This window comes from Marmota flaviventris, chromosome 3, assembly GCF_047511675.1.
Source record: "Marmota flaviventris isolate mMarFla1 chromosome 3, mMarFla1.hap1, whole genome shotgun sequence".
Classification (NCBI taxonomy): domain Eukaryota; kingdom Metazoa; phylum Chordata; class Mammalia; order Rodentia; family Sciuridae; genus Marmota; species Marmota flaviventris.
The window spans coordinates 66,620,391-66,641,624 of record NC_092500.1 but is presented as its reverse complement, the minus strand read 5'-3'; the positions used below and the strand labels follow the sequence as shown (position 1 = coordinate 66,641,624).

Here is a 21,234-nt window from a genome sequence, read left to right as displayed (position 1 = left end):
ATCCCTGATTCCCCACCTCCTCCCTAGTGTAAGAGCAGGTGGGTGCCATCTCAGACTATGTAATGACTGAACACACATAGAGGACCTTGATGTTTTGGCCACTTGACCTCAGGAAGTCCAGGAGATACAGGACTGGGACAAGAAAAGAGTCAACCTCTCTCCTGGGAGCCCAGGGGTAGAGCAGACACTTCTTATCCAAAACCACCAGGTGGCAGCAGGGATCCATTGCTCTGTAACCCTGCCCTCTCAGCCAGGCAAGGTTGGGGCTCCCAAGTGACCTCAATCAAGGTATGTGCATGTGTGTCCAGCTAAGAGCTTGTAGCTTCGTGTCACAAGAGCTGGTGGCAGAGTTGGGGAATGAGGAGCCCTCATAATTCTGTGCTTTATCATTAGATCTCACCCACAAAATGGGGGAGAGCAACATGTTCTCTCTTCTGGAAGAGGTGACAGAGGCTATATGAGGAAGGGGCAAAGACTATTTTCTAGTGACCCCCACTAGACCTGCTGCTGGAATCTGGCCTGACACTCTTGTCTCCCCCTTCTCGGGCCTTCTCTGAATCTTTGTGACTCACTTTGTGGACTCTGTCACCATCCAGCAGTAGTAAAAGAACACCCATCCAATTTATGGTAACATTCAGGGAGGCCACTCTACTTTCCACATCTGTGTAATCAGAGGTATGAAAAAGGTTGTAAGGGGATGAGGAGTCAGGAGCTCCCAGGGCTGAGATTTCTTCTAAGGCCCTCATAGCTCTATAAGAGCATTGCCAATATGCCATGCCTTGGGGCTTAGTCCTGAGTGCTGGGTGACCATGGTCCTTAGCATGGTAACTGGGGCTTTCAGGTTCTAATGATAATAAATAGGACAGTGATGGACATAGGGGGCTGATGGCTAGAGGAAACAGAAAAGCTTTGGTTTGGGGGTCTTGGGTTTGGGGGCATGTCTTGGGGAGAACAGGATTTCTAATGTCTGGGGTGAAATCCAGAAGAAAAGAAGATCTATCTCAGAAGGCCCTAAGGATCTGGCAATGAGAAGATCCTGGTGATGGAGGTGTACATGGCAGAATCCTAACCAGAAAAAAAATTGCCACTTGATGGTTCAAGTGCTACACATTGAAAAGACTTTAATAAAGAGACTGTTTATGGAGCTGTGGGAAGGATTAAGAAAACCAATAAGGTTGGGGATATAGCTCAGTTGGTAGAGTGCTTGCCTCTCATGCACAAAGCCCTGGGTTCAATCCCCAGCACCACACACACACACGCACATGCACAAACATACACAGAGGAAAAGAAAGAAAGAAAACCAATAAGAGGGCTGAGGCAGCTACCAATAGTGGGAAGTTGTTATCACTTCTAGGCTAAAGGGCCATAAAAGGAAACAGTTCCATCCTTCCTTGCAGGATTTATAGTCACTGAAGGTCTAAGCCACTGGAAGCATTACAGAGGGGTGAGGGATGGGGAAAGATCAGTACCCCAGTCCTCTCTCCTCCTGCCTTCTTCTTATCCCTTACTTGTGGTTCTCATTGACCAAGCCTAACTGAAGCCCATTCAGGTGGAAAAGGAGCTCAGGCCATGTACCCCACAAAGGTTAGCTTCCCACTGCACAGAGCAGGGAAAAGAAGGGTGGAGAATAGATGGCAGAAGGGGACAAATGGAGAATGGGCTACATAGGAGGAACTGTTCCTGGAGGGTGTTGGGATTCCAGCTGGGATGGGGGTTGTTTGGGGACACTCCTCAGTTGGTAGTAGGTACTGGCAGGACTCTCAGACTCTCTATTCTCCCCCCACCAGGTCTTCACACGGTATGGAAAGTGCTACACATTCAACTCGGGTAGAGATGGGCGGCCCCGGCTGAAGACCATGAAGGGTGGGACAGGCAATGGGCTAGAGATCATGCTGGACATCCAGCAGGACGAGTACTTACCTGTATGGGGAGAGACTGGTATGTTGCACCCCTCATATTCCCCATACTTCCTGGCCCCAGCCTCCACTAGGGCGCAGGGCACAGGCTCCTTCCCCTTCCTCCAAGGATCTCACCATCTGTATCTCTGACTTTACCTGACATCCCACACTCACATTTCCCTCGCTCCCCCTTCCTGGCTCAGTTACTCTCCAAGGTAACCAGCCATCCTCTTCCATCAGCGGCCGCCACTCACTCTATAAATAACTCCCTCTCTTCTTGGGCTGCCTGCTTGTCTGGTCTCAGGGGGCCGTGGGGCAGAGAGAGATGGGGAGAAGGGAAAAAAGGGAGGAGGAGAAATGAAGAGTATCTGAAACAGTGACATTTTAGGAAAAAGAATGTGAAACACCAAGATGTATAGCAAACACCAGGTAAGAAAAGAAGCATGTAGGAGGCGGGGGTCATTGCAACAGCATGGAGCTGGTAAACCCGGAAAGCAGCTAGGGGTAGCCTAGGACCCCATAGAGAGCTTACCTACCAAATAGACACTGTGCTTATTCCCAGGAGAGGCAGGATGTCCTCAGCTCTGAAGGGGATAGGAACTCAGAAGCCCTCTCAACTCACATACCCCTCATTCCCATAGACGAGACATCCTTTGAAGCGGGAATCAAAGTACAGATACACAGTCAGGATGAACCTCCTTTCATCGACCAGCTGGGCTTTGGTGTGGCCCCAGGCTTCCAGACCTTTGTGGCCTGCCAGGAGCAGCGGGTGAGAGAGCCATTGAAGGCTGGTCCTAGGGTGGGGTGTTGAGGGGTCAAGATGGAGTGGTGGTGGTCAATAATGGGAGGAACAGGTGAGGCAGGACCTTTATGGTAATTGGGATAGTTAGAAACATGAATGATCTAATGAATGGGTATATTCTACAAACTGCAAAACTTCATGGGCTGCGGAGGGAGAGGGGCAGAACTCCTGAGTTCTGCATCTTGTCAAAGAAGTACAAGGTGACTCAGGGAGAAGTCATCACATTCCCCCAGCTCCCCGGCTCTCCCAGCAGCTCATCTACCTGCCCCCACCCTGGGGCACCTGCAAAGCTGTTACCATGGACTCGGATTTCTTCGACTCCTACAGCATCACTGCCTGCCGCATTGACTGTGAGACACGTTATCTGGTGGAAAACTGCAACTGCCGCATGGTACACATGCCAGGTCAGGCACCAAGTCTTCAAGCACAATCCTGGGGGCTTGCCCCTCACCTGCTCCCCATCTATATCAATCTCTCTAGCCTACTGCATTCTTTGCCCTCTAGCTCTTATCTCTCCAATCTCAGTTCCAGCCTTTTCCAAAAAAAGTGGGTGAAAGGGTCTAGGAAGGATGGACTATCATGGAGGGTCATTTCCAGGTCACACTGGGGACTGGCTAATCCTACTGTCCCATCCTATCCATCTTCCACCTTATATGCCACTACCATCTCATGCCCCCTAATCTCCATCCTGCCCACTGTCTTCTCTTCTCTGTAGGGGATGCACCATACTGCACTCCAGAGCAGTATAAGGAGTGTGCAGATCCTGCCCTGGGTGAGTGCCCCTACCCTGGGGTAGTCACAGAAAGGGAAGGAGGTGCTGCCAGCCATATGCACAGGGTTTTCAGACCAAACTCCAGAAGCTTCCAGTAACTACTGCACCACGTTGCACCCTTACATGTATCTGATTTTAAAGCTAAGAATAGTATCTTCAGAAACCCCTATAAAAACAAATGGAGATCACCTGGGAGGGGCCTTTACATTCTTTCATCAGCACTTCAGCTGGTTGACCCTAAAGGGCCCTCATGGAATGACATATAGGATTTAGAAATACTCATGCAAAGGCTGGGTGAGGATCATCAGCACAGAGCAGTCACAAAACCAAGGTGAAGAGCAGATCAGGAAAAGGGGGGTGGGTGGCAGGGTTCCTTTGGGCAGGACCAGGATGTTCATGCTGGGAAACTCAATCAATGCCTCTCACCTGGCTGGGTACAGACTTCCTGGTGGAGAAGGACCAGGAGTACTGCGTATGTGAAATGCCCTGCAACCTGACCCGATATGGCAAGGAGCTGTCCATGGTTAAGATCCCCAGCAAAGCCTCAGCCAAGTACCTGGCCAAGAAGTTCAACAAGTCTGAACAGTACATAGGGTAAGGGATCTACTGTACAGGGAAAGGCTCTTGGGCAGGGACTGTGGAAGGTAAGAGTGGGCTTTGATGGGGGACCAGCAGGCAAGAAGGAGCTAAGATAATCTGAGGATGGTCCAAGAGTTATCAGAGTATGAGAGTGAGAGTGTGGAGTGGAGATGGAGGGAAGATCAAGCCAGAATAAGCAATGGAAACACCCCTTTTTCCTCCCTCCTTGTTTTATCCTCTGTATTCATCCTCATTTCTGTAACTAAGATCATATCACACTTGCCAGTACATAGAGCATCTTTTCTTATATGCCATTTAATTTAATCCTCATAATAATTACAAAAGGGGCTGGGGATGTGGCTCAAGCAGTAGCGCGCTCACCTGGCATGCGTGCGGCCCAGGTTCGATCCTCAGCACCACATACAAAGATGTTGTGTCCGCCAAAAACTAAAATAAATAAAGATTTAAAAAAAAAAAAATAATTACAAAAGGCAGGTATCTCCATCAGCATCTCATCTTATGGACATGGAAACAGGTTTGGAGAGGGTAACTTGTAAGGTTTCCTAGCTAGTAAAGGGTAGAGATATGACTTAGGTCTTCTCCCCCAATCTTTATGCAGGGAGAACATCCTCGTGTTGGACATTTTCTTTGAAGTCCTCAACTATGAGACCATTGAGCAGAAGAAGGCCTATGAGATTGCAGGGCTCCTGGGTGAGCTGCTCATGATACCTGTCCCCTTCCCATACCACAGGCATGGCGTGGCTCCCTACTACTCAAAGCAGGGTGCTAACTCATCCCATCTTCAGGTGCTTTTCCCCAAACCCTGTTGTCTTGATATGTAGTGGGGGAAGGTAGTTGAGCCTTCTCTTAGGGCAAAGTGGAAAAGACAAGCCCGTGGGTATAAGGGAGGGGTAGGGGTGGAGGTGCAAACTATTTCATATGCCTCTGAAGTTGATCCAGACACTAAGAGTGTTGGTGTGTTTTTGTAAACAATTCTTTTTCCTGAATAATACCTGTTTATATTAGAAAAGTAGGAAAAGACAGAAAAGCATGGAGAAGAAAATAAAAATCCTGCCAGAATATGGCTTTGTGATCCTTCTGCATGAAGGCTGCCACTCCCTTTGAGAATATGGCTGGCCTGCCCCACTCCAAGCCCTACTGCCCTCACCAAGTCCTGACTCTCTGACCCCGCTCCTACTCCCTTCCTACTCCACCACCCCACCCCGCAGGTGACATCGGGGGTCAGATGGGGCTTTTCATCGGGGCCAGCATCCTCACGGTGCTGGAGCTCTTTGACTACGCCTATGAGGTAAGGGGGCGGGGTAGGGTGGGAGCCAGGCGAGAGGCGGGGTGCCAGGCGAGAGGCGGGGTTCCAGCCCGCCCACCCCACCCCACCCCTCGTAGGTTATAAAGCACAAATTGTGCCGAAGAGGGAAGTGCCAGAAGGAGGCCAAGAGGAGCAGTGCAGACAAGGGCGTGGCCCTCAGCCTGGATGACGTCAAAAGACACGTGAGGAGCGAGCAAGGAGGCGCCCTCCAGGCCTTCCCTTCCCCCACCGCCCAGAGCCATCACCCCTCCTTTGCCTCCACAGCACCTGTAGCAACTTATGGCCCTTCCCGTAACCACTTCCTGTTTTGCCCCTTTCCCTAGAACCCGTGCGAGAGCCTCCGGGGCCACCCTGCCGGGATGACTTACGCTGCCAACATCCTACCTCACCATCCGGCCCGAGGCACGTTTGAGGACTTTACCTGCTGAGCGCAGGCCACTCTACCAAACGCCTAGGCGGGGAGGGCTAGGAGAGCAAGGGGCCCCCTAGCTGCCTCCGCATCTGTCCTGGAGACTCACCCACACTTCTGGGGCAGTCCTTTCCTCTTGTCTCTGATGAGGAAGGGTGTTGACTATAGCGTCCTCTCCCTGCCTCTTATCCCATTCTTTTTATTTTAACAAAATTAAACTAATCTAAAAACCTGAGAGAAAGGGGCAAAGGACCTTGGGCTGCCCCCTCTCTGCTCCATGCTGCCTCCCCTAGCTCCCAGCCTAAATTCTTGTCTGTCTGGCTGTCTGTCATCCTGAGTGTCTGCCTACATTCTGCTGCCTCCAGTCACCAAAGCCCCCTCCTATTGAGGGGTGGAGGGGATCCTTGGGGTCTGGAATTTGGCCCCAAATCAGAGAATGTACTTAAGGGGAAGGGCTAATGGGAGGGCTTCCCCAGCCTTAAGAGACCCTCTCAGCCCAGTTATTCCCCGAGTTTCCAGGCAGGAACTAGAACCCCAGCCTCACTCCCTCACATAATATGGAATCTCTAGCAGGTGGGGGATCCCCTAAAGAAGTGGAGATGGGGACAAGATGTGGCCCTGGTGCTGTAGGCCACATCCTGATACTTACAAGTTCAACCCCACCCCAAAGCTGCTGGAGAGAAATCCCAAGAGGTAGCCTTCCTCTACATCCCATAGAAGACCTGGCTGGTTAGCTTCCAGCTCAGGGAGAGGGGCACTGGTGCCTGACCTCACTGGTCCCTCTCCCAGAGGCCCTTGCAGAGGGCCACATCCATAAATTTTCTTATGGAACTCTCCCAAGTCCTCTGCCCCAGCTTCATTTGCTTCTTTCAACAACCTCATCTGCATTTTCTATTTCTATATGATACAGACTCTATATTGCTAAATCTCTGTATATACTTTCCTCTAACCCTGTCTGTCTTCACCCATTCCCTCTTGTCTCTTGAGATCCATCCTCCTACCCAAAGTTCCCCCTTCTGTGTTTATCCCCCCCTTCCCAGTCTTTGAATGCCTTCGCCTGTATAAAGAGTTGGACTCTCTCCCCCGGTGTCTGTACTGTGTACACACATCCCTCTGAGAAGCACAAGGAGACGACACGCGCATTGTAACCTTCGCTCTGTCTCGGTGGCGACATAAAGGAAGCTGTGAATCACAAGCTCTGCCTCGTTCTGGCCTCACCCTTTCCCCCCAACCTGGGCACCCTCTGCCCTCCCTGTAGCCTTAACATTCCCTTCCCCTGCTCCACCTATCCCAATGCCCTTTGCTTGACTGACTGTGGCCTCCCCAGGCAAGAGGTTGCTACAGAGGTAGCCTCCACCCAGGGAATGGAGAGCTGGGCTGGATATTAAGCCAACAGTGTCAGACACAGAGGGAGGTGGGGATTGGTGACTCCCACAGCTGGGGCAGTGGATGTCCACAGGTAGAAAAGCTGAGGTCCTCGGTCAGTGACCCAGTCCTGTTCCCTCACCTTATGCCCAAGCCAACCACCTACATTTTCTGATGAGGCAGGGTTTGGTAGTGGGAGGAAAGAGGCAGGCCTAGAAGAGAATTTGAAAGCTCTGCTCTTCTGTCCCTCCCTACCTTAATGAGAGACAAGTGAGGTAAAGGGCCTGCCCCTACCCCCTCAACCAGGCACTCCTTCTAGGCCAGAGCACCAACCCATTTCCAGGCCTTCTCTGCCCAGCTGTCTCTTGGTCTCCAATCCCAGAACAAGATCTGTGTGCAGGTCACCTGTGCATTGGCCTGGAGCTGGAGTGTTTCTTAGAGATTTGACCTGCCCCGAGGGAAGCAGTAGCAAGGCCAAGAAGTGTACACTGGATTAGGGGAACAGCAGGCAGGGCTGGGTGACGCATGCCTCTGGTCTAATAAACTGGGTTTCAACCATGTCCTCTTCAGTGTTGTTCTTTTTGTTGAAAGAATTTAGGTATTCCTGTTAAGTGTCTAGACCTGAACTTGGCATGTGGTCACACAATCAGGGGAGGAGTAAGGAGTTTTGAATAGGGAGACAGGCTAATCATCACACCAGGAATGGTTTAAATCACTAAGCAGGGAAAAAGGGAGGGAACCAAAAGCAATTAATTTCCCAAACAGAAGTCCCAATACAAAGGATTCTTTGGTGCGAGGGCAGGGCCAAAATTCAAGATAAGCTGGAACTTAAAATCTGGAAGCAGGTTAGGTTAAAGGTTTAGGTTGAAGTTTCCACTTGAGGTAGTTACTGAGGAATAAGTCCCGCGCTATGAACCAGAAGACTTGTAATTTAGGATTTGCCGTCAGTGCCAATTTAACTGGTACGTCTTTGCCAAGCCACTTATCTCCTTTGAGTTTAGCTTTCCCGATTGTAAAACGGAATAAACAGTGTGCCCCGCTCCTCAAACACCCAGGGTTATAGAAGTTCGAGAATGAAACGAAAAATAATTAACGCGCCTTGAAAAGTTTAATGTACTGCGCCAACATGATGCGATTACTCCAAACTCAGAGGGCTGGAATCAGGGTTGGGGCTGGGGCGGGGACTGTGGTCCCTTCCCAGAGCCTAGGCTTCCTCCCGTCGGCCTGGTGGCGCCCGCTCGCGCGGCCTCTCTGTCCTACAGTTCTTCTCTATGGTTTTCCCTCCCGGACCCTGAAGGCGGGAGGGAGTGGTCAGCACGCCTTTTCCGCTAGTCGCCCCCTCTAGCCTACAGTCTCGCTGTCCCAAGCTTCCCGTGCCCGCCGGTCAGCCGGGCGCACAAACAGGCAGGCACTTGGGGGGCGCGCGGGGGGCAGGGGGAGTTCCGGTTCCGGTTCTTTGTGCGGCTGCAGCGGCGGCTCCGGGAAGATGGCGGCCCGGGCGGGTTTCCAGTCTGTGGCTCCGAGCGGCGGCGCCGGAGCCTCCGGAGGGGCGGGTGCGGCGGCTGCTCTGGGCCCGGGCGGAACTCCGGGACCTCCGGTGCGAATGGGCCCAGCGCCGGGTCAAGGGCTGTACCGCTCCCCGATGCCCGGAGCGGCCTATCCGGTGAGTGAGGCAGGAGGAGGGGCGCACGGGCCGGGGGCGGGGCCCTGGGAGTGACAAGGGTGGGGGAGAAGTAGGAGGGACTCCCTTGGGAGGGGTTCTGTGCCCCGGGTGGGGGTTAGAGAGAGGCATTTAGCATCCCCACCTGCTCCCAGAGGCATTGTTTCCTTGAGGAGTCGGTGTAGAACCAGGGTGGGTTAAGTGGCACTTGGCATGGTTATGGAGTGCAAAGGGGCTTGAGCAGTTCCAGTGCTCACAGGAAAACCCAAGGTTTAGCTGCAAATTGAGGTCAGCACCTAAGGAGATAGCAGAGAAAATATGGAATTAGAGGAGATGTGGGAAGAGTCAGATCCAATATAACCTGGGGATAATTTGAATATAATCATATGATATGTTAGCCTTTGGGTCCTGTTTTTCTATGAAATCACTACTAGAACAGAAGAAGCTCCAGATATCTATATTCCAAAGAGGCAGAGAACTCTTCTCTCATTGACCTGGAACCTCCCTATCTTGTTTCATTCAAAGAACTCAGATGTCCCCCACTTTTTTTTATGGGGTTAGCTAGGGAAGCCATTACATCTTTGGGTTCTCTCTCTATTTTTATAGAGACCAGGTATGCTGCCAGGCAGCCGAATGACACCTCAGGGACCTTCCATGGGACCTCCTGGCTATGGGGGAAACCCTTCTGTCCGACCTGGCCTGGCCCAGTCAGGGATGGACCAGTCCCGCAAGAGACCTGCACCTCAGCAGATCCAGCAGGTCCAACAGCAGGCGGTCCAAAATCGAAACCACAAGTAAGATGACTTGGGGAAGGGGGAAGGGAATCTATGAGAGTAGAAGTGGTAAATCAAGAAGTGGTGGTGCCGAGTCAGCAGATGTTGTTATGGGGGCTCATCCTTGAGAATGCCTCATGGTTGTGGTGGTGATGGAGTTGATGGTGTCGGGGGAGAGGGTTTTCTTTGATTTGAGACTTTGCAGGCCCTTACTTTATTATAAATGGAAGTGCTGACAGCTTATCTTCATGTTCTGACTAGTTCTATTCCAACCTGATAACAGTATTTATTCCAAACAGTGCAAAGAAAAAGAAGATGGCTGACAAAATTCTACCTCAAAGGGTGAGTCCAAGCTGTAGATTTTCCTGAAGATGTGGTGAGTCTGAGAATAGAGATGGTCAGCTCTAGATCCCAATTATATCTTTTCTGTTTCTAAGATTCGTGAACTGGTACCAGAATCCCAGGCCTATATGGATCTTTTGGCTTTTGAAAGGAAACTGGACCAGACTATCATGAGGAAACGGCTAGATATCCAGGAGGCCTTGAAACGTCCCATCAAGGTAACACAGGACAGCATTAGGCAGAGAGCCAAAGGAGAGGACTTGGGAACCTTCACCAGGCTTAAGATGAGAAATCAAAGGCACAGCACAGCTCTCCTTGGCATTTAAATTGCATCTTTCCCTTCCGCCTACAAACCAAGAATTTCATTAGGAGCATTTAGGAACATAAGAACAGCCAAGGGGGAGGGGCTTTTGATGTCTCTTGCATTAGAAATATACCCTGTCCATGTTTTTGCTGTAATGGCTCTGCTACCTTGGGAACCTGGCAACTTGCATGACTCTCCACCTGGCATTATGGTGTATGCACTTGTACTTAGATCAGTGGCCTGTGCTCCTCTTCTAAATGGAATCTTCATCTACCGACTGGAGGGACTGGGTAGACAGTAAGCCAGTCTGTTAGGATTAATTTTGGGGTTTGGGGAGACCCTTGTCTTCAACATCAAACCACTGAAGCCCCACCATCAATCCTGTTTCTGCCTTCCTCAGCAAAAACGGAAGCTGCGAATTTTCATTTCTAACACTTTCAATCCGGCTAAGTCAGATGCCGAGGATGGGGAAGGGACGGTGGCTTCCTGGGAGCTTCGGGTAGAAGGACGGCTCCTGGAGGATGTGAGTTAAAGGTCCACTGTGGTCGGCATCCAGGGTGGGAGCTGCTGGGAATGAGCAGTGTTGTCCAATCAGCAGGAAGCCTAACTGGGAGCATCAGAGAGAGGGAGACTTTTCCCTGTACAGAAAGACAGTAGTCCTTTGTATCTGCTTCCACAGCATTGACCCTCACTGGTATCATATTGTCCTGGGATCTGATTTGTTGTGTACCTTTCTCCTGGTGCTGCTGGTCTTTGAATTTAACAATATCTTAAGATTAGTTTGTTTTTGTTTTTGTTTTTTTAAATCAAGTGAGTTTGTGCTTAGCATTTGAGGCCATGTTTCCTCTTGGAGTCCTTATGGTCCTTGATTCCCATTGTGGTATCTCCATCTTCATTGGAGATACCCCTGGTTTAAGTGTAATAGATTCCTCCAGCAGGCTCTTTGTGGCTTCACAGGGAACATCAGCTGACAGGTGGTAGCCTCCAAACTTCCCACACCAGCAGCTCTTTGGGGAAACTCACCTTTTTCTCATTCCTTACACTCTCTGGCTCTCTATTTTTAGCTGCTTGCAGGCAAGCTAATTTGAATGCATTTTTGCAGGAGAACCAGGGTTCAGTGTTGTAGAGTCTTCTCTTCTATATAGGTCCAGTCCATCTGCTGATTGTGTTGTTCTGTCCAAATAAAGCTGTTTTTGTTCTGGCTGCTTATTCCCTGTGATTCATTTCCTCTCTACAGTCAGACTATTTTCTATTCAAACTTGCTTTGTTATGTGCAGAAGTTTGGCTTAACTTGCCTCATTTCCCAAAGGGAAATGAGGTGGGTAAGTCAATGATCCTGTCCGTGTAATAGGCTGCTTCTTCAGGGTTCTGTTGCTACCAGGACTTGTTTAATACCCACAGATTCTTTGCCATCTCTTAAGAGATATTCAGAAGGCATTTTTTAGTTGTTGTTGTTTTTTTTTTCCCCATTGCTGTTGTGGACTCTTTTTAAAAAATATTGTTGTGGGAAATTTATTCTAGCCTTTTCTAACATGACCGTTTCTTTTTCTTCTAGTCAGCCTTGTCCAAATATGATGCCACAAAACAAAAGAGGAAATTTTCTTCCTTTTTTAAGTCCTTAGTGATCGAATTGGACAAAGACTTGTATGGGCCAGACAACCATCTGGTAGAAGTGAGTAGTTCTGCTTTCTAGATTTTGACTCTTTATGACTGGAGTATGATGGACTTGGGAGCCAAACTTTAACCTCTAGTGTAAAGGGGAGGTATAAAATAAAGGGTTACCCCAGGTATATGGTTCTATCATTGCAGTTTGTAAACTGACCTCCAGGTGGCACTAGCTGTGTTTAGTTTGCAGTCTAACTTGTCCCACCTTTTTAATGTTATCCTGGCCACTGTCCCCACTTCAAGGGAAATTCTAATGGAGGCCTCGTTTACATGCCAGGCTATCTCTGCTCTGCATCTTGCTTATTAATACTGGTGAGTCATTAGTTACCACACACCATTCATATGTTTTCATGATAGCAGTTACTATAGTTAAATGGGTTGACTAATAGGATATTAGTACTTGCCTTGGTTACCTTTATAGTTATGGGACTTCCTTTTGGTTCCTGTTCCCTTAGATTCACATCCAAATCACCAGAAATCCTTTATTTTAATGCTCATTAGCTCAGTGTTTTGAAGACTCTGTTAGTAATAATATTCTTTGGGATACAATCAGAACCAGAATGACAGTCCAGCACTCCATGTGAACTTAACTTGCTCCTTTCTTTGCCAGTGTAGCTGCAGCCCCTTAACCTCAACCACTAAGAGACATGGAAAGGTCTTTACCATCTAATAAGGGAAGTAAGTCATAGAATCAATAGAAATTTGTAAATCTGTTTAATCTAATTTTATAGAAGTAGAGTATAGTGGCTAAAAATGTGGACTATAGAATCGGATACACTAGATCTCAAATTGCAGCTCCACCACTTTCTGGCTCTTTGACCTAAGCAAGTTATTTCATTCTCCTAAGCATTAGTTTTCTCATCTATAAAATAGGTATTAGTGCCTATCTCATATGGATGTTTGGGAATTAAGTGACAATCCAGGTAAATGTCTTAGAACACTTTGCATATAATAAATATTCAGTAAATAGTAACTACATATTTCTGTTCTTTTTGTGGATAAAATTATCATTAGAAATTCATGCTAATTTAAATGTGATCCCAAACACTTAGGATTAAAAGGTTGATCTCCTTACATACAGACAATAATCACAAAGTCATATGCAGTTTTTAAGAGATGCATCATGTTATTGCTCTTCTTCAGTAGCCTCAGTAATCAGAGTTGAATGAATGTTCAGACATTACAGAAGCTCTTCCCTCCCACCCTAGCTCTTCCTCTGGGAGAGCACCCCCTGACATCTTCCTCTCTGTAGTGGCACAGGACCGCCACTACCCAGGAGACCGATGGCTTCCAGGTGAAGCGACCAGGAGATGTGAATGTACGGTGTACTGTCCTACTGATGCTGGATTATCAGGTATTCTGTGGAGGTGTGAGGGAGTCCAACTTTCATAGTCATGTTCCATTAGTGGTCTGACTTTAAGGGTTTAAGTCTGTTTGTGAATAATTTGTCACTTTAGTATGAAGATAGTTCTTAGTCATGAGTTCTTTTTTTTTTTTAATATTTTTTTAATTGTAGATGGACACAACAATGTCTGTATTTTATTTATTTATTTTTATGAGGTGCTGAGGACCGAACCCAGTGCCTCACGCGTGCAAGGCAAGCGCTCTGCCACTGAGCTACAGCTACAGCCCATGAGTTCTTCCTTGTATTTTCCTATCCTCAAGAAAACACTTTGTCAGTATTTTCTGACTAGATTGAATGTTCTTCTGTATTAAGAATCCTGAAGTATTTAGACCCAAATCATTAGTTTTATTGCCTTTATCTGATTCTGTGCAGCCTCCTCAGTTTAAATTAGACCCTCGTTTGGCTCGGCTCCTTGGCATTCACACCCAGACTCGTCCAGTGATCATTCAAGCACTATGGCAATATATTAAGACACATAAGCTCCAAGATCCTCATGAGCGGGAGTTTGTCATCTGTGACAAGTACCTCCAGCAGGTAGGTAAAGAACTCATTCTTTTTTTAAGAAAAAAATTTATTTATTTATTAGTTGTAGTTGGACACAAATGTTTATTTATTTTTATGTGGTGCTGAGGATCAAACCCAGGGCCTCAAATGTGCTAGGCGAGTGGTCTACCACTGAGCCACAACCCCAGCCCCTAAAGAACCCATTCTTTTGTTAGAATCTACTCAAGCACTAATTATACTCAAAATGCAAATTTGTAGCTGCTTCTTTTTCCCACAGATCTTTGAGTCTCAGCGTATGAAGTTTTCAGAGATCCCTCAAAGGCTGCATGCCTTGCTTATGCCACCAGAACCCATTATCATTAATCACGTCATCAGGTAAGCCTATGCATGGGAGGCTGTGGTATGTGCTGCTGGCACAGCCAGTTGTCAGATTTTTCAAGGATTTTACAAGCAGGTTGTTAGACATAGCTGCTACTTAAGTTGCATAAGATAAAAATTAAATTATCATACTAAAAGTGAGAGTGATATATTCTCAAAATTTACTGTTTCCTGGTTATTTTATTACATTTTTCTAGTATTTGTTTTCTTGAGATTACTTGTGTCTTGCTGGGTATGCTGGCACATGCCTGTAATTCCAGCGGCTTGGGTAGCTGAGACAGGAGGATTGCTAGTTCACATTCAGCCTCAGCAACTTAATGAGATCCTATGCAACTTGGGGAGACCCCGTCTCAAAATAAAAAATAAAAGGGGCTTTGGATGTGGCTCAGTGGTTAAGCACCCCTGGGTTCAATCCCTGGTACAAAAAAAAAAAAAAAAAGATTACTTGTGTCTATATGGTGGAAATGCTACTGTATAATGATTTTTGGTTGCACAACTCTTCCCCATTCCAGAATATCGGAGGCTGGAAATGAGCAAAAACTACCCATCAGTGTAGTATTGCTGCCCCCTTGGAGGATTAGTTGTTAGACTTTTATGAGCTGATCACTGATGTGAAGGATCAGCAGCCATGTCTACATGGTGGGACATTCCAATCTGAGACTAACTCCATTGCTTCTATTTGCTTTTTAGTTCAGAAGATAGAGAGCAAGGCATCTCTAGGCAGATAGAGAGTGAAGAAAGGTAGCAGCATGTCCCTGTAGTTAGATATTGTCCCTTTGCACTCCTTTCTTTGCTTTATATTAAGTCTGGTAAAAGCCTGCCATTCCTTATGCTCCGATCTATCATTCATTGAGTAGTAACTCCTACAGTCTATACATTGGGTCCATAAAAGGTATTGTCTGGATTCCTGAGCTTATGTTTAGGCCAGTTTTTCTTTTCTTTTCCTCCCCCACCCCTTGGTGCTGGGGATCAAACCCAGGACTTCACACATTGTAGGCAAACACTGTACAAACTGAACCACATTCCTAGCCCTAGGTCGTGTGTGTGTGTGAGAGAGAGAGAGAGAGGGAGGGAGAGGGAGGTAGCAGTACTGGGAAAAACAAGTTAAGACTTGAGACAGGGTCTTACTAGGTTGCTTAGGGCCTTGATGAGTTGCTAAGGTTGGCCTTGAACTTGGGATCTTCCTGCCTTAGTCTTCTGCTGGGATTAAAGACATGTACCTTACCCAGTGTTTATTTTTGTTTTTCTTGATACTGGGGTACAGGAGATTGAATCCAGGTGTGTTTAACATCTGAGCTGTATCCTCAGCACCCCCCCACACACTTTTATTTTGAGATTGGGTCTTGTTAAGTTGGCTTTAAAGTTGTGATCCTCCTGCCTCAGCCTCCCTAATTGCTGGGATCACAGGTGTGTACCACCACACCCTAGCTTAATTTTAGTTTAAAAGGGGAAAAGATAAATAAAATTCTATAGCAGTGGTTTCCTCTAGAGAGGAAGGAACTTACTTTTCACTGGATACATTTTGTACTATTTAAATTTTTATCATTGACTCTTAAAAAAAATTAACCTCATTGAGATAGAATTCGTATATAATAAACTATACACACTTAAAGTACAGTTTGAAGGGAGCTGGGGTTGTGGCTCAGTGGCAGAGAGTTTGCCTGGCATGTGTGAGGCACTGGGTTGATTCTCAGCACCACATATAAATAAAGGTCCATCAACAACTAAAAAAAAAAAACAGTTTGAAGACATTTGGTAGATGTATATACCACATGGCTACCACTTCAGTGAGGATACAGAATATTTCTGTTGCACCCAAAAGTTCTTGGGCCCTTTTGTAGAGAACCCCCTTTCCCTTCATCCCTGGGCCATCATTTTGACACTGTATTTAGTTATCGGGAGATAAGCCCTTTACCAGATCCCTTTGGTTTCCTTCCCAGTGTTGATCCAAATGATCAGAAAAAGACAGCTTGTTATGACATTGATGTGGAAGTGGATGATACCTTGAAGACTCAGATGAATTCTTTCCTGCTGTCCACTGCTAGTCAACAGGAGATTGCTACTCTAGACAACAAGGTAGGGTTTCTACCCTAGTTAATTTGGGTGTTTCCACTTCCCTATCACAGCTTCTAGACTGCTTTTTTTTCTTTTTCTTTTTTGACTGCCTTTTATTTCTTGTTTTTAAATCAAAATAAATGGATACCCAGTATTTGTCAGGTACTGTGCTTGGTGCTGCTTAGAGCCAGACTCACATGAGTTCTGCCTCAGGCTATACTTTTAAAGTGTTGAGCCTCAGTTTCTGATCTGTGAAATAAGAGACCATAATACCCATTTTTATAAAGGTACTCTGAGAATGAAATGAGACAGTGTTTAACATTGGCCAGGCATAGTGGTGTACAACTGTAAATCCAGCAACTCAGAGGCTGAGGTAGAAGAATTGCAAGTTCAAAGCCAGCCTCTGCAACTTAGCAAGACCCTGTCTCAAAATAAAAAGGACTGGTAGCATCAGTCATTAGTACCACAAAAAAAAAAAAAAAAAAAAATTACAAGCTGGGTTAGGAGTATACCTCAATGGTATAGAGCACTTGCCTACAATGTGTGAGGGCTGAGTTCAATCCCAGAACCACACACAAACACAAAAAGAAGTGGTACACACTGGTAAATACTATTGTCCACCTTTGCCAGAAACTTAGAATAGAATCATCATTGTTCCTCCTTCTCTGGTGTGTTAGATACATCACAGGTGCCAGGGGATGGGATATTTGGGAAAAGGAAGCTAGATGGGGAAGTTGGAGCCTTATCACAAGGTTGTTTTTTTGTTGTTGATTGTTTGTTTTTTAAATACTTTATTTTATTTATTTATTTTTTTGTGGTGCTGCGGATCAAACCCAGCACCTTGGACATGCTAGGCGAGCGCTCTACTGCTGATCCCCATTCCTAGGCCCTTTGTCACAAGGCTTTGAGGCAGATAACACTAGTTTATATTCCATCCTGTAGGTGAAGTAAGGGATTAGCCTAGTAAGAAGTTTTTACAACAGTGGATGCACTGTTGCTATTTGCATTTAGAATGATCACTGGCTGGAAGGTGGAGATTGCAAGGGGGAAGATGTGGAAGCAAGAAGCCCAGCTAGACACCTGTTATAATAATCCATGGAAGATAATGTCAAAGCCCTAAACTGAAGTTACAGACAGTGAAGATGGAAATAAGTAAATTGATTTTGAGAGGTGTCACAAGAATTAAGGGATTTGACCACTGTTTGGATGGAGGTGAGAGAGAAGGAGGAACAATGATTCTATTCTAAGTTTCTGGCATAGGTGGACAATAGTATTTACTACGATTGGGAAGAAGAGGAACAGGCATTAGGGAAAGGGTACTGGATTTAGTTTTGGGAATGTTGAGTTTGAAGTGCCTTGAGATGTCAAGAAAACATTTGAATTGTTTGTAGTTTAGAAAACGGACCCTGCACTGCAAAGCAGGAACTCATGACCCTGTCAGTGATGTGGATGAAGTATTCACCATGTAGTGCTGGGTACCTGAGGAAACTAAAAGGAAAACTTCCCTTTACTTGGAATACACAGAGACAAACAAGTGCAAAGAATGCTGGGGCCAGAAGCAGTGGGAGCTTCGCACAGCATCCTAGCTCTGGGCAGCAGCACCCTGTGCCTAGATTGAAAGTGACATACAGAGACTTCATGCACTGTCTGCCATCTAACTTTGTGTTTCTATAGTGTGAAAATGGCATGTGCGTCCTTCATTTCAGATCCACGAAACAATAGAAACTATCAACCAGCTGAAGACCCAGCGGGAGTTCATGCTGAGCTTTGCCAGAGACCCTCAGGGTTTCATCAATGATTGGCTTCAGTCCCAGTGCCGGGACCTCAAGGTAAAGAACTTAGTAAAGGATCAGGGAGAATTGAGGAGCCAATTTTTCTTCAGTATATCCCATTTTCAGTTGAGTAGGGAAACCATTGAGTGTCAATTTAGTATTTATTCAGTGCTGTCATGGTGCTTCATATTGTCAGGGATGCAAAATGGAAGACCTGATTTCTGCAACATCCATTTTATTTGGAAAAACAAAGCTAATGTGATTAAAAATAGTATGCCATATAGTACATTATCAGAACTCACCAGTAAAATAATTCAAAATAAGGCTAGAGTCACTGGGTAAGGCTTCATGGAAAATTTTGGACTTGAAGATGTTTCTCAGAGAGGAGAACACTAAGGCAAGAAGATAGGCACGGACATAGAATGTGTGAAATCCACCTAAGTTTTCACCCAGCCTGCCACTGCTGTGACTGCAGTTAGGAAGGATGCAAGAGGAGCAAGGGGAAAGAGCACCAGGCAGGTTTCTAGACAAGGCAATGACTTGTGGATAACAGGAGGCTACTAGGTGTTATATTAGTTCACTGGGACTACAACAGCAAACTAACACAAACTGGGTGCTTAAACAACAGAAAACTCACAGTTGTGGAGGCTGAAAGTCTGAGATCAAGATTAAGAAGATTGGTTCCTTCTGAGGGCCGTAAGGAGAATGTGTTTCAGGCCTCTCTCCTAGTTTCTGGTGGCCTCAGGCATCCCTGGGGTTATAGCTGGTTTTCTCTGTGTGTCTTCACATCATCTTCCTTCTGTACCTGTTTTGTCTCTATGTCCAAATTTCCCCTTTGTAAGGATACCAGTCATATTGGATTAGGGCCAACCTAATGACCTCATCTTAACTTGATCATCTGCAGAGACCCTATTTCCAAATGAGGTCACATTCACAGGTACTGGGGGATTAGGATTTCAGCATCTTTTCGGGGGATACAGTTGGACCAGTAGGAGGTGTAAAGGCAGAAAGCAAGTCTCTTCTCTCCTTTCCCCTGCCTTTCTCTCAGACTATGACTGATGTGGTGGGTAACCCAGAGGAGGAGCGCCGAGCTGAGTTCTATTTCCAGCCTTGGGCTCAGGAGGCTGTGTGCCGATACTTTTACTCCAAGGTAGGTGCTTGAGATGCACTGGGAAATTGACAAAAAAACAAGGGGTATGTACCTCCGATGGGGTCAGTGATTTTAGGTACCAATTTCTGATCAACTGTCTCATTTTCCACTTTGTCCTTAGGTGCAGCAGAGACGACAAGAATTAGAGCAAGCCCTGGGAATCCGGAATACATAGGGCTTCTCTGACAGCTCTAATTTGGCTGCTCCAGTTATTTGTGCTGTGCTGCCTGCCTCATAGCACCTGCCTTGGTCTTGCTTGGGGCCTTTCAGGGGATGCTGTTGGTTCAAGGACAACACCAGAATGAAGAGGGTCTCACATTTCTGTCTCACAAGACACCTCTTATCCTCTTTTCCCACCCCATCCCTTCCCACCCCTCAGCTTCCCTTTGCCCCACAGTTCCTATGTGCCTCTATCCTCCCCTGGTCTACATAGGACCTCTAGATAGTGGTAGAGAGAGAACCTGTAGTGGTAATCAGTGCTCTGAATGGACTGGACTAAGGCCAGATGGTCTTTAATGGGACCAGCTACACTGATCCTGCCCTTCAGAGACCCAGGAGTTGGGAGTTGTAGCCCCTCCTCCAAGACTCAGGCCTTGGGGCGCTCTATAAGCTAGTTTATTTTGGCCCTCCTAATAACAGAATCCAATTTCCTTCCTTCCCTCCACAGGTTTGGAGCAAACTCTCCCTTCACTTGTTGCCCTCTAGCACTAAAGGAACCCTGGCTCTTGGGCTCCACTGAGCCCCAGGTCAGTCCCCAGTCCTCTGCTGTCTCAGTGCTTCTTTGACTCCTTAGTAGGGGTCTTCTTACATCAGTATTGGAATTTGTTCTTGAACTATTGCTCCCTCCTGCACACTCCTTATAGCTGCCCTTTGTAGGATTCCTTCATATCTGCCCTAACCCATGGCATTTGGGTGGGGGAATCTTGCCTTTTCCTGTCAGAGCCCCAGGGATCTAACCTAGGGTACTGTCATTGCCAGCAGAGGCTGTTCCTTCCTGCTGTTGCTTGGAAGAGTGATTTATTCATTCACTCTCCCCTGCCCACTCCCTTAATGGAGAAACAGGCCTAAAATCAAACGGGTAAAGCCCTGGGCTATCCCTGTCTTCCTGTCCCTCATCTGCCCAGTTGACACTCATTGGTGACTTCTAGGGTACCAAGGAGTGAAAGCACCTAGGGCTGGAGAACAGCTCTGAGTTGGGTTTGTGACTCTTCCCTCTCCCTGCCTCACAGGATTGTGACTCCCCAGCCCTTGCCCTCAAAGCTTCAGACCCCTCAGGTAGCAGCAGGACCTTGTGATCTTGGCCCCTTGGAACTGAGATGGTTTTGCATCTTTCCAGGAGAGCCTCAGATTCTTCTTCCAGGTTGTATCACCCCCCGAGTTAGCATATCCCAGGCTCGCAGACTCAACACAGCAGGGTGGGAGACAGCTGGGCACAGAGGGGAATTCTGCCAGAATGGGCTCTGAACCCACAAAACTGACAAAGCCCCTGCTTCCCCACCCCTCCTCAGGCTCCTGCGAGCATATCCCCTTGCCCCTTGTCCCTGCCTGTTCTACACTGGGGACAGCAGAGTTTTCTCCCCATCTTCCCCTTCCTGCCATATTCCCATCCCTCCTTCAAAAGGTTCTCCCCACAGTGACACTGGACAACCCTGGGGCAGCTGAGCCCTGACCTGGCTCCTGGCTGGAACCATGAGGAGGAAGTTCAGCACTCCTACACAGTGTCCCTATTGAAGATAACTGTTTTTATTAACTGAATTATTATGTTTTTTTCATGGACCAAAATTTTTTTTGTACTGTCCCCTTATGGATGTCACCCAGTTTTAATAAAAGAATCTTCTGAAGGGTGAGTCCCCTGCCTCCTGTGGGAGAGCTTCTCCTAAGCTCTTTGTTCTTCACCACCATCAGCCCTGCTCACAATGTCATTGTATTTGACAGATATTTATTGAGCACCTGCTGTGTGCCAGCTATGATGCCAGGCACTGGGATTCTAAGGAAAATGAGGTTTTTCCCTGGTGGGCTTGGTCTCACCTGAGAGGCTGGTGACCTAGAGGCCAAGAAGGCAAGTTAAATGCTT

General features: G+C 47.1%; 2 protein-coding genes across 7 annotated transcripts in view; both read left to right on the top strand.

The window, feature by feature from the left end:
- The window catches only part of Asic1 (acid sensing ion channel subunit 1), a 25,152-nt gene extending 18,170 nt beyond the window's left edge, over window positions 1-6,982 (top strand). For 2 of the 4 annotated variants that reach the window (XM_027949903.2, XM_027949902.1), the window contains 9 exons: window positions 1,788-1,938; window positions 2,540-2,667; window positions 2,954-3,104; window positions 3,416-3,472; window positions 3,913-4,066; window positions 4,671-4,762; window positions 5,281-5,360; window positions 5,456-5,560; window positions 5,702-6,982. In XM_027949903.2, coding sequence (XP_027805704.1) covers window positions 1,788-1,938; window positions 2,540-2,667; window positions 2,954-3,104; window positions 3,416-3,472; window positions 3,913-4,066; window positions 4,671-4,762; window positions 5,281-5,360; window positions 5,456-5,560; window positions 5,702-5,806 — 1,023 coding nt within the window. In that variant the 3' untranslated portion in view covers window positions 5,807-6,982. Of the gene's footprint in view, window positions 1-1,787; window positions 1,939-2,539; window positions 2,668-2,950; window positions 3,105-3,415; window positions 3,473-3,912; window positions 4,067-4,670; window positions 4,884-5,278; window positions 5,361-5,455; window positions 5,561-5,701 lie in introns of those variants that run through there. The other 2 variants (XM_027949901.2, XM_071609189.1) reach the window with 2 other exon arrangements.
- A 1,444-nt stretch (window positions 6,983-8,426) lies between these two features.
- Smarcd1 (SWI/SNF related BAF chromatin remodeling complex subunit D1) lies at window positions 8,427-21,007 on the top strand. 3 transcript variants are annotated; one of them, XR_003584748.3, is made up of 15 exons: window positions 8,427-8,815; window positions 9,419-9,606; window positions 9,885-9,927; window positions 10,023-10,145; window positions 10,632-10,754; window positions 11,787-11,903; window positions 13,149-13,250; window positions 13,674-13,835; window positions 14,083-14,180; window positions 16,124-16,259; window positions 17,945-18,067; window positions 19,059-19,160; window positions 19,282-19,470; window positions 19,828-19,906; window positions 20,390-21,007. XR_003584748.3 is itself a non-coding variant. In XM_027949779.3 (13 exons), the coding sequence occupies exons 1-13, from the start codon at window positions 8,639-8,641 to the stop codon at window positions 19,333-19,335; spliced, it is 1,548 nt and encodes a 515-aa protein (XP_027805580.1). In that variant the 5' UTR covers window positions 8,427-8,638; the 3' UTR covers window positions 19,336-21,007. The 3 variants fall into 3 exon arrangements, 1 of the variants encoding a protein (XP_027805580.1); XR_003584747.3 differs by having other exon boundaries at window positions 19,282-19,906; XM_027949779.3 differs by having other exon boundaries at window positions 19,282-21,007.
- The last annotated feature ends 227 nt before the right edge of the window (window positions 21,008-21,234 follow it).

Excerpts from the sequence above, each read along its gene's own strand:
- Smarcd1 (XM_027949779.3), top strand. The coding sequence starts at position 8,639 with ATGGCGGCCCGGGCGGGTTTCCAGTCTGTGGCTCCGAGCGGCGGCGCC. Across the intron at positions 16,260-17,944 it reads TTGCTACTCTAGACAACAAG|ATCCACGAAACAATAGAAAC; the intron begins GTAGGGTTTCTA and ends CCTTCATTTCAG. Across the intron at positions 18,068-19,058 it reads CCCAGTGCCGGGACCTCAAG|ACTATGACTGATGTGGTGGG; the intron begins GTAAAGAACTTA and ends CCTTTCTCTCAG.